Here is a 16,550-nt window from a genome sequence, read left to right as displayed (position 1 = left end):
CGTAACGGGGCGGGGAGGAGGAGCAGCAGGAATCGGATCAGGATCAGGACCGGGATCAGGAGGGCGGTTCTGGTTCCGGGTTAGTCCCCGCCTGGGCAGGCTGTCGGGCGGTGAGCGGGGGCGGCGGCCCCGGCCATGCGGAGCCGGGCCGGGCGGCGGCGGCCGCGCAGGGCCCTGCCTGGGCTGCGGCGGGGCCCCATGAGCCGCCGGGGGTAGGGCGGGGAGCCCCTTCCCCCCTGCCCCGCCACCATGTACACCTTCGTGGTGCGGGACGAGGGCAGCAGCGTGTACACCGAGGTGAGCCGGCTGCTGCTGGCCAGCGGGCAGTGGCGGCGCCTCCGCAGGGACAACCCCCGCTTCAACCTGATGCTGGGCGAGAGGAACCGGCTCCCCTTCGGCAGGCTCGGTAAGGGTCCTCCCCGCGCCCGCCCCCGCCGGCAGCAGGGCCCGGCTTCTCCCTGGTCCTCTTCGGTCTGTGGCTGCCACTGTGCCCTGCCGTCCCCGGTGTCCCCCGCCGCGGGTCGCCGCAGCCTTCCGCCACCGCTGTGGGCACGGGCGGGGCGCGCCCCGGCAAAGCCCCCGCGGTTCGGGAGGCGGTGCCCGCCCGCCCCGCTCGCCGCCCTGCCGCTGTCCCCGCGGCTCCCTGTCCCCGGGACTCCCCGACCCGCGGCTCCTTGGCACTGCGGCTCGGCGGCCACCCCGGCCTCCGGCGCCCGAACAAAGCTCAGGCACTGCGGGATCTCTGTGCAGCCGCCTCCTGACGCCCGGCAGGGCTCTCTGCGGGCCCTGCTGACGGCAGCCAGGCCTCGAAGGATCCCCTTCCCCAGCTCCCGGAGAGTGATTTCACCCCCAAAACACCCCCGCCCAGCTTGAGGCCTGAGCTGTGGTGCAGCAGCGGGAGGGGCGGGGATGGGAAAGGGGCACCCGGAGACCCCCCTGTGACAAGTTTCAGACCTCAGGATCCCGGCCCCTCGTCCGGGTGGAGCCCCTGCTTCCCGGAGTGCCTTCCTTGCCCTGCGGCAGTGCCCTTGGGGCTGTTTGCACCACTGCAGGGGGCTTCCGACAAACAGCGTGCGCTTGTGGGGTCGCGGTGGTTCCAGTGTCATTCCCTGCCGGGTTCTGGGCAGGGACACTGCGGTGCTGAGCTTATGTGTTATGGGGGTGTTTCTGCTGTTTGACACAGGAGGCAGAACAGGACTGAGCCGGGCACGCTCAAACCTTCACTCCAGAGCTGAGACTGGTGGGGATGTGCCTCTGCAGGGCTTGGTGAGGGTGATGGCACTAGTCCCTGCCTGGAGCAAGGTGTGGGTAATTCCAGAGGCCCTGTGTATGTAGGGCCCCATACACCCCCTGCCCTACCACCTTTTCCCCTGCTACCTGGCCCCCACTGTCGCCCTGCCAACACGCAGGGTTCTGGGAGCTGCCCTGTGCAGGTTTGTCCCACGGCACAGCCTGTCCCATGGCACAGCCACCCTGGCCCTCTGCCCCGCTGGATGGTGCAGAGCCCAGGAGCAGGGAGGGAGAGTGCCCACAAGCAGGGGGAGCCGAGCCAGGCACTGGCAGTGTTGCAGGGTGTGGCGGGGAGCAGGGATGCACTGTCATCTCGGTCCTGGTTTCTTTCTTTCTGGGGTGATTTTGCAGCACTGCTTCTGGCTGGAGAAACATCAGAACAGGCCGAGCCCCCTCACTCCAGCAGCTCTGGTGCAGGATGGTTTTGCAGCCCCTTTCTTGCAGCAGAGACTCATCTCTGGCTGCTCTTTCAGATTTGCAAGTCACCAGCTCCAGCACCTCTCCCTTGTCTCCTCCACATTTGTGAGTGGAAAGTCCCCATCACATGGCAATGCCATCTGGTCACCTCCCAGCACTGGGGTGTCTGCAGCAGGCAGGGAGGTGCCAGGAGAGGCTCAGGCAGTGAGGATGCTCACATGGGCTGGCAGCAGGCACAGCAGGCAGACCTGTGCTTTAACATGCCCAGCATGCAGGACCTGTGAGCATCAGGCCTCACTGCAGAACGAGTGCAGTTCTTTGATGAACATGCACAGCACATCCAGCCATGGTGGTCTTGTGGCCATCTCTAACTAACCGCTTCCATCCTCCAAAAGTGTCCTGGGGTGATAGAAGGGCTTCACTGAGCCTTTCAGCATGTGTTGCCATGGGATGCCCAAAAACTCAAACCATTTCTCAGAGCCAAGACACATCTATAACCTGTGGAGAAGGGGCCATGCTTTGGCTCTGGCTTCTTTAAACCATTCTCCGATTGCAGGAACTGGTTGCCTGAAATCAGTAGATTCAGACCAAAAATAACATGGTTATTTTGGTACATTTTCCAAAAAGCTGTATCTTCTCTGGTTCGTCTTCCTGAGCAACTGTTGCATCAAAGCTGGCTTGGTTTTCCTAAGGGCTCTACTCAGTGGAAGCAGACATTAATTCGGGGAACTGTAGGGATTTGCATTACTTAGGGCCTAAGCTGGATCATGGAGAGAAGTGGGGACTCTCAGCATGCACCACTGTCTCTGCCTAGCTGCAGGGACCTCTGTAGCTCTCACTGATAACCTAATTCCTGGGGGATTGCACCCTTAAAATGTGTCTGGGTCCAGAAGAAAAGCAGTTTGTGCTGAGGGGATGGAAAGGAGGAAGAGGCTGCAGAGGCCTCATGTAGCAGGGGGTGCTGGACTCTATGCTGTGCTGGCCAGGAGAAGATTGCCACTTTGGTCAGTGCCTTGGCAGCTTTTTAATCCCACTAAATGCATGGCACAGACCTCACAACATGCCCCAGAAGTTTCCCTTCCTGCCTCGTGTTCCCTGTTTGCTGGCCACCCGACTCTACATTGCAGCCCACTGCTCCGTGGTGATGCTCAGGAAACCAGTGAGGATGTGTCTCCCTAGGATAAACTGGAAACAGAAGAAAATATGAGGGGTTTTATTATTTTCTTTTCAGAAAAAAAAAACCAAAAAACCTGGCCATGCTGGCTGCACATTGAAGTGCCTGAAGTTACAGATCTTTTCTGCAGGATGGTTTTCAGCTATCTTGTATTTAAAGATATGTGAATAAAAGTGACCCAGGTCAGTGAAGTGACTTTCAGGCTGAAAATAGATATTCACTCTCTGTGATCTTGCAGCTGCCTGGTATTTAAGGTGATGTTTGCTCCAGGCCTTTTATCCCAGGCAAGCACCAAGGAGGATAAGTAAAACTCTGAATCCTTTTTCAGGATTCTGGTCCCTCCCAGAGAGCTTCCAGCTGAGCACAAGTGTTTCTGTAGTGTGAAAAGGTGAAGGCAGGAAGACTGTGGTGTGAAGTCCAGTGTTGGTAAGGAGGTACCCATCTGTTTAGCACTCTTTGTGGCACTGCTGAGGCCACAGTGGGATACTGGGGCCAGTTTGGGACTTCCCAGTGCAAGAAAGGCTTAAACACCCTGGAGTGACTATAGCAGGGGCCATCAGGATAGTCAAGGGGACACAGGTTGGCAGCCAAGCACTGGGACAAGGACTTAGAGAAGCAGTAGGATCTCCATCTTTAGAGATACTCAGACTTTGACTGAACAAGAGGTTGGACCAGAGATTCCCAGAGGTTCCTTCCCACCCCAGGTGTCCAATGGGTCTTGTTGCAAACTGCTAGAAAGAAGCAAGACTCCAAGTCTTTCAAGGTTTCCCAGTGTTTTGTGATACCAGGTCCAAGAGGGAATCTTGCTGTACGTGACAAAGAAAAAGAAGCCCTTTGCTAAGCTGTGATCTTTGTGTCATGGTGTGTTTCCCTGCATCCTCCACTTGTATTTAAGAGTTACTGAAATCTTGGTTCTTAAAAACTTACACCAGCAGATGGAGAACGCTTCTGGGTGGTGCTGCCAGTTCCCAGTGTGAATTAGGAAAGAATTATTTTCCTTTGCAATATGGATGTGTCAGATTAAAAACAAATGGGTAACTACCTGGCTTTTTGTAACTGAATGAGAGAAACCACAGGAGCCAGTACCAGTTTACAGCCTGTTTCTGTAATGCAGGGCAAGGAACAAGCCTCCATTTTTTTTCCCCTACTGCACAGGTCCTTTGTACCAAGCAGCTGTTTTCCCTTTATTCACTGAGGAGTTTGTCTGACCTCTGTTTCCCCTTCTTAGGCCATGAACCTGGACTTGTGCAGCTGGTGAATTACTACAGGGGAGCAGACAAGCTGTGCCGCAAAGCATCTCTGGTGAAGTAAGAAATTCACTGAAATGTTAGATGGGCATGGCAGAAGCTTCTCTTCTAACCCTTGTCGAGTGCTGAACCTGTTTGGAGGGTATTTCACAGAGCAGCTGCCCTGGGAGTGTCCTAGCATGTGCTGCCTTCAGACTCCCGGGCTGGTCTCTAGAGCTGTTTGTGTGCACAAAGGCCTCTCTGTGACTTCAGGGGAAATGCCATTTCCACTGAGTTGTATCTACTTGAAACCACGGAGTGTATTGAATCAGATTGGAGCAAAGTCTAGAGGAAAAAGAAACCCAAACATAGCTGCTCTTTTTCCTTGTAGACATTTAATTAAAACCTTCTCCTTTTATTCTCTATTTCATAGAGAGAAGAGACACTAATGTGCCTTTAGCTAATCAGATTTGTTGGTCAAACAAATGCTTGGAGACATCTCCAGGAAGAGCTCCGGGAGTTATTTCTGCATGACCTGCCATGCCAGGATCTCCTGAGGAAATGTGGATGAACTTTCATTGTAAATAACCCTCGTCCCTGTGCAAACTCTGCTCCCACTAGAATATCTTCATGTCAGAGCTCTTGGTCTCCTTCAGCAATTTGATTGCCCATTAGAGTCTGTGCTGCCTCTCACTGATGCAGTCCTGCAGACAGCATGTGCTGATCCAAGGCCTCTCCTCCCCCTGCAAAGAGCCTGTTCCCAATTGCTTTCCTGGCCGTGGTGATGGTGTTTGTCAGAAAGTGGAGGAGTATTTTTAAACAAGCACTTACAGAGCTCCTCAGCTGGATTTCTCTTTAGCCTGTTACCTAGAGTGCTAAAAGCACTTGCACACCTGTTTTTATACCCTGCAGCTTGGCTGAGCTTTCTAATTGAAGGGTCAACCGTGCATCAAGCTACTTAGGAACCCAGAGGACAACAAATGACATTCCCCAGAGCTCCCAGAGTGCCACTGACTCACTGCCACCTCAGCAGAGAGGCACAAATGCACAGAAAGAGTCGGCACCTCATGAACTCTACTTCTGGCCTTAAGCAAAGCACAGGCATTTGGAGAGGCAGGCAGCTCCCTTGGCTCTGAAAGAAAACAGGCCTGCACTCTGCTAACAGGAATTTGCTGGCATCTCCACACATTACTGGTAGGAGAGATGTGCCAGAGGGATCCCAGACACCTTGGGATGTGAAACATGTAGCTGTTTATGGGTTCCCAGTGGTCTTCATACACAACTGGGACATTCCCAGTGGGAATGGGATCAAGGGCTAAGCACCAGCACAGAGCATTACTGCTCTGGCTTTCCTTTTGCCAGTCATGATCACAGCATCCTTCCTGCCCCGAGCCGTGTCAGCAAACACCCCTCCTCAATTCCCTTGTGCAGAGATGATGCAGGGAATGCACCACAAGCTCTAGTTACATGAAAACGTCTCAGCTGTTAGTTTCATGATATCCATGCTATCAATAAAATGTTCAATGAAAGCATGCAGGTTCTGGTTCAAAGAGTAGTGCTTCGCTGTGGGCTGGGGTTGCCGTGATATCTTTAGGGAAACCCTAATTTCAGGGGTCTAAGGAAAATAGGATAGTTTAGCACAGACTATCTGTAAGCTGCCATTCATCATTGAGCAAAAGAGCCCAGTTAATGATGATCTTTCCTTATTAAACAATCCCCGTGCAGGTGGGGACACTCTGGAGATTAACAGCCTCTCTCTCTTTACCCAGGCTAATCAAGACAAGCCCTGAGCTATCGGAGTCCTGCACGTGGTTCCCTGAGTCATATGTGATTTACCCAACAAACTTGAAGACCCCCGTGGCTCCAGCACAGAATGGAATTCAACATCTCATAAACAACTCGAGGACGGATGAGCGAGAAGTGTTCCTGGCAGCTTACAACAGGCGGCGGGAAGGCAAAGAAGGCAACGTGTGGATCGCCAAGTCTTCAGCTGGTGCCAAAGGTTCATTCTCCAGCATCAGGAGCTATTTCTCTTTATTCCTCATTCTTTACATGATCCATAGAGTCCCAGGGTTTGGCTGAGCCAAGCTGGTCTGTCTGTAAAGGGCTTCACCCGCCAACTGCATGCCAGTCAAGCCAGCATGGGGTTCCCGACAAGCAGTGTGGTGTGCACGTGCTACCTAGAACATGCATGGCAGTGAAAGGGCCTGCGCTCCTCTACACATGCACCTCAAAATGTGGGAAAGTGCTGCAGGAAGAAGGCAGCAGGGACCAGTAAGTGAGGGGAATGTGGAGAGCAGGTTAGAGGGAGCAGAACAGGATATAAGGAGGCAGTCAACAGGCAGGACAGCAACCTTCAAGGGCAAGGAGCCCAACTCCCCATGCTGCAGCTAAGCTTGCCTTCTCCTGGGTGGAAATCCTGCTTGTCTTTCAACCAGACTCAGATGCCTGGTGCCAGTGGCCTGCCCATGGTCACACCGAGAGACTGGCTGAGCAGCCACGAGCTCAGTGCATCAAAATTGCAGTCAAACCTCAGGGGAGTGTACCAGAGCAAAGACCAGCGATGCAGTGTCTGTCTGTCCATTTAATCTGAATAGGACAATAGATACTCAAGTGGTAATATGTTCTTCCTTGTTCCAGGATCATTCCATCACTCACTTTACAGAAATAATGAGCTATGAGATAGCTGGACACAGCTATAGAGGCAGTGCTTTGATAACTGTGTGCTCTCTGTCAGTTACGGTGTTACCATGAGCACATTATGAGAATGGTGGTATTTAAAAACTTACCTTGCCATGTGTGCAGCAGAGCCCAGCCTGAGGAAGGACCTGGTCTTTTCAAAGGGAACAAGTCCACATGTATTACTCATATTTGCAGAGTCACTTTGGATACAGTCTTGCAAAAAGAGAATGTGAAAGCCAGAACTGGTTGCAGGGAGGCTGCGCGATAAAACTGTCCTTCACACTGGCTTCTCTCTCTGTTCTGCTCTCTTGGCTGAGTCACCAAGAAGTATTGGAAGAGTATTTTCATCAGGAACAAAGGACAGATGAGTCCTTTTGTTATGCCAGTTTGGGAATGTGTTTCTGTGTGGTAAACTGGCAAAAAACCCATCTGGGCATTTGAAAAGGCAGTTGCTGTGGTCTGCTCCAGGCTGAGGAGGTTCAGACTCTTCAGATACTTTATGCAAGTGTGATCTCATCTTTTCTGCACTAAAGCAGAGTGGCCTTTTGTATTCATCAGTGTGCTGCTGCAAATTGAAGTGGAAAGCAGAGTCTCATGGAAATATCTTCTAGAGGGAAGTTTTACATGTCTGGGGATTACTTCTGATGAAGAAAGCTTGTTGGTGCTAATTACCAAGAAATATACAGCTCAGGCACAGCCCCTGTCTTGGGACAGGTCTAAGAGAGGCTTGGTTATCCATCAGTAACAGGAAATTTAAAGGTTTTGGATGCCCTGACTCAAACGTTTTAAGAGTTTGCAACTGTGGCTGGAGGTTTTGGTGTTGTCTTTGAGAGCAGGGACAGCTGCCCCACATAAGCTGCTTTGCTGCCTCACTGGGTTGCTGCCTGGGTGCCCAGTTAGACTGACCCTCCCCTTGGTTTGCCATCTGTCCAGTGTGGAATTGGTGCCTGCTGATCTCCCCACTGCAGAGGCTTTACTGCCTTAGGGATGTTGTTTCCCTCCTTCCCCCAGGACACAGCCTGAAGCTGTGCCAGTGCAAGGTTCTGCCTTGCTCCGCTCTGATCAGGAGACTAAAAAATCTTGCCCCCTGCATAGAGCATGGGTGAGAAAAAGACCTTGAGGACAGACTTCCTGTCAGTGGAGGCTACTGGGATGAATGGGAGGTCAGTAGGGCTAGAAAGCTGAGCAGAGAATGGAGCAGTGGGAGTTCCTGCAGGGCCGTGCTGGCAGCGACCTTCAGAAGTCATAGCTAGGAGCATTTTTCATGGGATGGTCCTGTCAAACTCTGCCTGTGCTCCAAACCTCTATTATCCCTTCAGTTCCCACTCGAAGAGTGGGGTTTTTTTGCACAGTCTTTTCTCAAAAACATTCAGCACAAAATTAAGACTTAAGTCATCAAGTTTGGTCCAAAAAGTTAACGAGCGCCTCAACAAGGCGCATAGTGCCAGAGAAGTGTTTGATAACTCTACCTGAGCTGGCTTATCCCTCATGGCACCATGCCATTCCTTTATGAAATCCCAGAAGGAAAATGGTCTCTCTTCAGTGCTCTGCAACAGAATTTTCCTATTGGGACTCTTGCAAGAAATGAACAGTGACAGCTTCAGCCAAAATGTGGGAGTATTTAAAAGGCGCAGTTCATTTTTTTAATGAAGAGCTTCCACAGCAGGATCACTGACTACATGGATGAACAATTTAAAATAGTACTTTTCCTTATTCAGCAATGATTTTAATAATAACATAAATGAACTCAGTGAGCAGGGCAACACTGCACAAGTGTGCATGTGTGACTGCCTCTGGCAGCCAGAGAAGCCAGACAGGGAAAGAAAGTCTTGAGTCTAGGTTAAAAAAACCCACAAACTTTCCTCCCCAGATAAAAAAGAAAGGCAAGAATCTTTACAGAAAATGTGCCAACCCCCCTGTTCTCTATAAACTGCTGAAAACCATGGAAAAACAAAACCAAATTCATCAAGTGCCACATAAAAACACCACCACACTTTCCTACTCCTGCCAAGCTAGATAGGAAGAAAAAAAAGACATAAAAGAAAACAAAATGCCCTCAAACCAAGCAGCTGCCTCACTGCTTGCCCAGGTCTCTGTCTGCTGTGCATCTCCTCACACCTCAGCAGCCACCCCCCTACAGATGTGCCCTGGGCAGGCCGTGCCATATCAGATCCCCTTGATTCTCATTTGCATTAGGCCTGGTTTCTGGGGAGCCAAAGAGCCGTGGCATGGTAAGAAAGAGATGCCTCCACAGATTCGTTCCCACAGAGTGAATGTGACATTGCTTAGGCCAACCCTGGGGCCATAGGCTCTTGCATGTTGCTTTTTGGGCTGATGAGCCACAGTCCACTTGGGGCCTGAAAAACTCCAACAAAGGTGGAAGGATCCTCTACATAATTTTGTCTTCAACTTTCTGTGCCAGGGGAAGGGATCCTGATTTCTTCGGAGGCTGCAGAGCTCCTGGACTTCATCGATGAGCAGGGACAAGTGCATGTGATTCAGAAATACCTGGAGAATCCTCTACTTTTAGAGCCAGGGCATCGCAAGTTTGACATCAGGTAACCCTTTCTGCCTTTGCAATACCAGGTTTCTTTTTATTGCTGTTTCTTTTTGAGCCACTGAGACTAGAGTTTGTTCTCCTGTCCCCCAGGAGCTGGGTTCTCGTGGATCATCAATATAATATCTACCTCTACAGAGAGGGTGTCCTGCGGACCTCTTCCGAACCGTATAACAGTGCTAATTTCCAGGACAAAACCTGCCACTTGACCAATCACTGCATTCAGAAGGAATATTCCAAAAACTACGGGCGGTATGAGGAAGGGAATGAAATGTTCTTCGAGGAGTTCAACCAGTATCTGATGGATGCCCTGAACACAACTCTTGAGAATAGCATCTTACTGCAAATCAAACACATAATAAGGTAGCCAGCTGCCTGCTGCCAAGGAGAACATAACCCTTCAGGGACAGGGATTGTGTGTGGACACAGCTGGGGAAGCAGGCAGACCAAGAAGGGAAGGGTTTCAATTGCATAAATTTAAGATAAGGCCATAAATACGCCCATGTCACTGCTCAATGAAAAGGCACCTCCGTGAGTGCAGTTGCCCCAATGGTATGTGTCCACGTCTCTGTGTTTTGCCAGCTGTGGCTGGAGAAGGATGGAATGAAAAGGGAAGAGAGCAGGTCAAAAGACAGGGCTGGGAGAGGTTGAGATTAAAAAAAGGGGCTACAGGGGAAGTAAAGCTGGACTCAAGTCTGGACTCTGGATGCTTCTTCGCCCACCATCAGCAAGCAGCAGCACATGGCTTTTGCCTAGGTCATCTTACTCAGTCCACACGAAGCCAGTTCCCTCCTGGGCATAGAAAGTGCCTGGAGAGAGGTCTTGGTGCTGCAGAGATTCCAGGTCTTGACAAAGCAGTCCTTCCTGAAGGAACTTGCTTTGCAAGTACTCCATTGCTGTTGATTGCACTAAAAAGACATGGCATAACCTTTGAGGGACTTGGAGGCAAATGAGCATGCAGTGGCAATTCCCTGGGGACCTGCTGCAGCCCTCTGTGGCATTGCATATCGTGTTTTTCAGCTTGCCTGACCCAGTAGTGAGGGAGGATGCTGCTCTCCACCTCTTTGTGAGTAAACTCAGGGGTGTCCCCACGTGGATTTACGTGGGCATGGGATCTCACTTGCACAGACCTGGTTACCATGGCGTGTGTTGGACATAACTTGTAATTTGGGGCAGTTCCAGGGCAGCCCCTGTCACTTAACTGTGCAATGCACGTGTCCACAGCAGCCTTAACCCTGAGTTTCTGCTTTTCCCTTCACAGAAGCTGCCTTATGTGTATAGAGCCTGCAATCAGCACGAAGCATCTTCACTACCAGAGCTTCCAGCTCTTTGGCTTCGACTTCATGGTGGATGAGGAGCTGAAGGTCTGGCTAATAGAAGTCAACGGGGCCCCAGCATGTGCCCAGTGAGTAAATCAGCTTCTGGAATACCCTTGTGATGCTACCATTCACATGTGTCACCCAAAATGTGGCTATGTCCCAGCTCCAAGTGAAAAAGGTGAAAGAAAGTGAACGGCAAGGGAGTTTTTCAGGCTAACACTGGACACTGCTCCAAGTGCCAGTTTGGGTTCTTTGCTCCTATCTCAGTGTTTGGTATCCCCCAGCTTCTTTTCCACATGAGATGGGGCACTAACCTGGGTTTTTAACAAATGGGTTTGAATACAACTTGGGTCATTTTTATTACTCTTGGGTTGAAGTTATGTTTGCAGATTCAATGCTTTGGGAGTCAGATTGTTTCTCAGTCTCTCCTGTGGAGCCACTGGTGGCTGCTCTTTGTATGAACACGTGTTAAATGAGTAGGTAGCATTAAGGGCAGCAGCTGGAAGTGAGTGACTAAATTTGCAGGCAGTAGGACCCCAGTGCCCACTGTGGATGCTGCAGATGTTACCAAATCTCTGAAAACTGGAATAAAGACTCCTTAACACCAATTTAGTGTTAAGAAGGGCATCATTTATTCAGGTCACACGAGGGATAACTCCTGACTTTATGTGTTCACGTGATTTTACAAGTGGGTTGCTTATATACAGTCACTACATACGTATTACAATTTGCCCATTACCAAAAAACCCTCCCCAGGTTCCCAGATTCAGTCCTTGTTTTGGCTGTGCCTGCATTCCTGAGCCAGATGTCTTCTTATCTTCCAGCCGTCCTTGGTGGAAAAGCAGATTTTGCATGCTTTGTTTCTCTGCTAAGAGTTCAGAGGCACAGTAAAAATTGAATTAACCCTTTTGGTATCGCAGAGATTGGATTATAGCTTCTTCCAGCAGCCACAGGGAAGCTGGAACAGCCAAACAGCCCTGGCCATGAACATCTCTGTGTAGGCACAGTGGGAGGTGCTGTATTACATGATTGAGACGACTGCAGGAGACCAGACATTTTTGCTAAGTGAGCATCTGTATCATATTAAAAAAAAAACCCAGCAAAACAGAACAGGCCATACACCACTGCATTAGAATTTGATCAGATTAGATTTGATTAAATTAGATTAAATCATCACTAGCAGGAGACAAAAAATGCAGGTCAAACCTACCAGGCAGCCTGTTCAGCAGCCTTTTCAGGGCTACAGCTTGGGGAGCTTTCTGTGTCCAGGATGCCCTGTTCACAGTGTGCATCAGGGTGCAATACTGTCTTGCACCTCCCTGTGTTGCTGTATGGGTAGAATTTGGCTGTTCCTGGATTTGGATTGCAGCAGTGCCCTGTTTGTTTTGTGCCTCTTGGAAGAGCAAGGGCTTTGTTGGGCACTTGGAAGATTGAAAGCAGCTGAGGTAGATTTTGGCTATTTGTGACTTCTCCTGTTCAGGGTTACTCTAATTTATAGCACTCGTATCACACAGCTTCCATTTAAAGAGGGGAAAAAAATGGCTGCTGAAAGCAGTAACATTCCCAGGAGCTGAAAAAACACCTTACTGTCACATAGCCCCAGTGCCATGGAGTAAAAGACATTGTTAATCCTGGGAAAAACACCTGTGGTACTAAATATGTCCCAGATGCCAGCGCATTCAGGGAGGTTACACGTGTATTTCCTCCAGCAGAAAATGAAGCTGTTGTTAACTCATCTCAAACACTTTGTCTCTCTTCTCCCTAATCCTGCTGTGCACGAGCTGTGCCATGGTGAAACACATCCCACATGTCTGAGGGTCCCGTGAAGCCCCTGTGCCTGGTCACAAGCTGATGTGTACAGCTGCACCCCAGCACATTTCATCAAACCAGGAATGCATCAGAGCAGCCCCTCTGGGGCACATTCCCTTGTGAACAGGGTCTGGTGCAGTAAATCCTAACTCCCCGAGTTGGAAGACTGGTACAGGGACCCCTGAGATGTTTTCTGCCCCTGTGCATCTTGTGGAGACTCAAGTCTGGGGCCTAAGGGTGTGGAGCCTCTGCTCAAAAGCCTGACCTGACTGTAAACATAGATAATGGGTTTTGTGGTCCTTTGTGAATATTGGGAATTATCACCATGGAAAAAGAAGATAGTTTTTGGTGTAAACAGGGAGGAGGTGGAATAGATACTGCTCTCCTCCTGTTTGCCACCCTGAAACTCCTTGTAATGGGAATAGGATCTTGTAGATCCTGCTGGGAACATGCATTCCTACATAAAAATTGGCCGGGGGTCTGCTGGTTTGTCCTGCCTGGGTATCTGATTCTCTCTCTCTCATCTCTTAGGAAGCTGTATGCAGAGCTCTGCCAAGGAATTGTGGATGTAGCCATCTCCAGCGTTTTCCCCCTCAACGACACTGGGCAGAAGATGAGCCAGTCATCATCGATCTTCATCAAGCTGTGATGACAACACAAGTGCCACTGCTGTGAACAGGGACAGACTGCACCCCCCGGGTCAGCACAGTTTGGTGGCTTATCTCAGTAACATGCCAAAAAGTGATAGAGACAGGCTTCATATTTTCTGGGAGACCACAGGGAAAAACAACAAAACAGGCATCCTCACAGAGCTGCGATGAGCCAGAGCTGCTCAGATAACTCTGCCTGCATTCACCAAAATCCACTTTAGAAACAGCTCCTGTGACTTTGATACCTGAAACAAATCTCTCTGGGAGAACAACAAAACAACCTTAATATGAAATCCCAGCAGGGATACTGTAATGCTGGATTAGCTCCTCCTTTTCTATAGAGATAACATTGGGTTTTTTAAGGGAATCGAGTGAAGAGAACGATGGAGTTGTCCTCCTCCCGCTGTGTTTATTCTTTCCTCACCTACTGCATCATTAGTGCCTTAGCTTGGCTCCAAATAGGTGACTCCTTTCCTTTGTTCCTGCTCTGTTACATAGAAAGGAGCAAGCTCTCTGGCATCGCAGGGTGCCTAAAACCAGGAACACCAAGAAGTCAGTTTCCTTAGGTTATTTTCCAAGTTGGTGGGCTGAACACCCAGGCAGTGGCTGGCAAAAGGGTGCTGAACTGCAGGTGGTGAATTAACCCAAGCAAGGAAGGTGATTTTCTTTATTTATAGCTATCCCTTTTCGTATTGAGATTTGAATCAATGTCTGTCCCAGTCTGAGGCAGTTGGATTCTGCTTAAAAGAGGTAGAGACACCCCCTCGGAGCTCACCGGCAGGCTGTAGGATTTCCAGCATCACTTTGTGCTGAATGTTTCAAGCAGCAGAAACCTGATCCCAGTTTCTTCTGAGGCACTGCAGTGAATTTAGGCTCTTCTCTCAGCTTTCACCTTCATATTTTACTTGAGGCTTGAACCTGAAACCTTTCTACCCAAATCCCATTTGATCCAGCCAATTTTACTCTCCTCCGTCTGACAAATACTGCAATCTTCTGCACTGAACACAGTCCACAACTTGATCTTAGCTAGGGGGAAGGTGGGTGAGGTTTTGTAGACCAGGAGAGAGATTCCTGTTTGCCACACATCTGGGAAATCAGGTGCTTTGGGGAGAAGGAGAGGTTAAATTCCTTGAGGTCTCTGAATTTCAGAGCTAACATCTGCTGCAAGTATAACCTAAATCCCTGTCATGTTTCCTACCTTGTGAAGTGTATCTGAATTTCCAGTGTGAGCCCAGCACATCCCTCTGGCAGGGAGAGATGGTCATGGAAAGAAACTGGTTCCTGTTCCCTGTAACTAACAAACAAGAAGACATTGTGGAGATTACAAGCTGCCTGTATGTAATGGGAAGTGAATTAAGCAATGGAATTTCTGCCTTCCTCAGAAGAACCTAGCACTTTGGCGTACTCACCTCTGCTTGTGATGGAGGTTTCAGAGTTCTTCATGCAGCAAACAATCCTAACAGGAAGGACTGGGTGATAAGCAGGGAGAAGGGTGTGGGGGGAAGGACTGGTTGTGTTTTCTAACCTTATGATAGCACAGAGGTGTCAGAATTTCACTGCAGTCCAGGTAAAGTGTGGTGGTAACACACCAAGGTAAAATGTGGGCTGTTTAGAGTTGTTACTCAGCTTGCAAAGTTCATCACATCTCTCCACTGACATTTTCATTTTAGCTTAGGTGAGCTTAAAAACCGCACCTTTTTTGCCCAGCAGTGGGAAGATCTCAGAGCAATTGCTCTCATCCAGGATGTGTCTGAGATCACAGCTGGGCTCTCATAAGCTCCGAGGCAGACAAGAACAGAAGATTTTCCCCATCACAGTGAACTGAGAAACGCTCGTTTTCTGGGGTGCTAGACCCATCCTTCTCCTCAAAAGGGAAATTTAGATAATGCTTGGTGGTAGAGCCACAACCACAGACGATGCAGCTATTCATACCCTGCCTTTCCAGCTGGGCTTGGGGGAGGTAGTGTTTCAGGGACACTTTAATCCTCTGCTGAATTTTTCAGGAATAAGCAACATCCTCTGGAGGAAAATGTGTAATTTCCACCTTCTCTCAAAGTGCCCCTCAAAGTAAAGCACAGAAGGTAAATGATAAAGGACAGAGAGCACGGTGCCTAAAGTTTTGCCCAAAATATTAGCTATGAGGTGGAGTAGAGGATGTGTGTGTGGCTGAGGCCTGGGCATTGCAGCCATGGGTGCACCTTGCAAGTGATGCTCACAAGCCCCTGTGAGACTTTTGGTTGTTTCTTTTTTTAGGAATATACAACAATAAATGTTTTCTAGTTTATTTCAGCTAAAAGGTCAATAGAAAAGGTCTTACTCTCTTTCCTGAGCTTTCACCCAGGATACTGCTGGGTTTCCAGAAGACACCTACCATATTGCAGAATGTCTCTAGTCTTAGTTGTATCCCTTCATGTCATCCATGAAGAATTTCTGGCCCAGGTGTTCTGGCTGCGTTGTCCAGCAGGGTCTGGTCCCACTGGACTCTGGGTTTCAGGTAACTCCCACGTGGCTTGTTCCATACAAGTTAGTCATGTTGTGCTTCTGCTGAAATCTGGTGGCTGCCCACAGTCCATGGAGAATGCCGGAGAAGTCTTAAGAAAGGCTCAAACCCTGGTTTCATCCAGGTGACTGTGACCAGTGCCCTTCAGGACTGCTTGCATGTCCCTGCTCCCAGCATTTCTTGTTCTACACGGGCAGCTCTCTCCCAGGAGAGCAACTCTGTGCCGTTCATAACCATGCTCCATGACAGCATCTGCTGTGGCAGCCCTTGGGAAACCCTGGTGTTGGGAGGATGTGGGGTGCACGGGGCACTGGCCGGCTGGCTGCCCGTCGGGCTCGGGGTCGTGTGCCCAGCTGCTCTCACGTCAGCATGTGCATGTGGGGCTGCCGAATGCCTGAGCTCCCGGCTCTCCGGTGAGCTCACATCTATCCACATCTCTCCTAAACCATCATTAAAACATGCAAACCCCCCAGCCTGTGGTGTTTCCTTGGCGCAGCGGGTCCCTGGGGTGCCAAGTCCCCAGGGAACGCTTCTCGTGGGTGCCTGTGGTGCGTTCCCCCTCTCTCACCGTGCGGGACCCCGGGAATGGCCTCGCCCCCTGGGCTGTCCTGGCACTGGTGGGAGCTGTGGAATAGCGGGGTTGTTCGGGATTCCAGGCGTGCGGAAGTGGCAGAGAGTGATGGGGCTGGGCGGGTGTTCAGGCTCCTGTTCTTGGGGCGCACGTGGCTGGGCGGGGGGAGGGAGGAACACGGGTGACACGGATGCAGAGGGCCACCCGGTGCCGGGAGTGCCCGTCGGGAGGAGCGCAGCTCCGGGGGACAGGGCAGCGGGGTGGCTGCGGGGCGCGGTTCGGGGCTGCGGGGCGCGGTTCGGGGCTGCGGGGCGCGGTTCGGGGCTGGAGGCGCGGTTCGGGGCTGGGGGCGCGG

General features: G+C 50.5%; 1 protein-coding gene across 1 annotated transcript; it reads left to right on the top strand.

Annotated features, from left to right (window-relative positions):
• Positions 1-3: 3 nt before the first annotated feature.
• Positions 4-16,096, top strand: TTL (tubulin tyrosine ligase). The gene is made up of 7 exons (XM_042031905.1): positions 4-406; positions 4,110-4,188; positions 5,877-6,109; positions 9,212-9,347; positions 9,440-9,709; positions 10,608-10,751; positions 13,006-16,096. The coding sequence occupies exons 1-7, from the start codon at positions 250-252 to the stop codon at positions 13,121-13,123; spliced, it is 1,137 nt and encodes a 378-aa protein (XP_041887839.1). The 5' UTR covers positions 4-249; the 3' UTR covers positions 13,124-16,096.
• Positions 16,097-16,550: the final 454 nt, after the last annotated feature.

This window comes from Corvus kubaryi, unplaced genomic scaffold (assembly GCF_017639235.1).
Source record: "Corvus kubaryi isolate FWS band 111438036 unplaced genomic scaffold, C.kubaryi_AGA036_p1.0 37347, whole genome shotgun sequence".
NCBI classification, from domain to species: Eukaryota; Metazoa; Chordata; class Aves; order Passeriformes; family Corvidae; genus Corvus; species Corvus kubaryi.
Note: the sequence above shows the minus strand (reverse complement) of the source record. Positions and strands in the feature narration are given on the sequence as shown.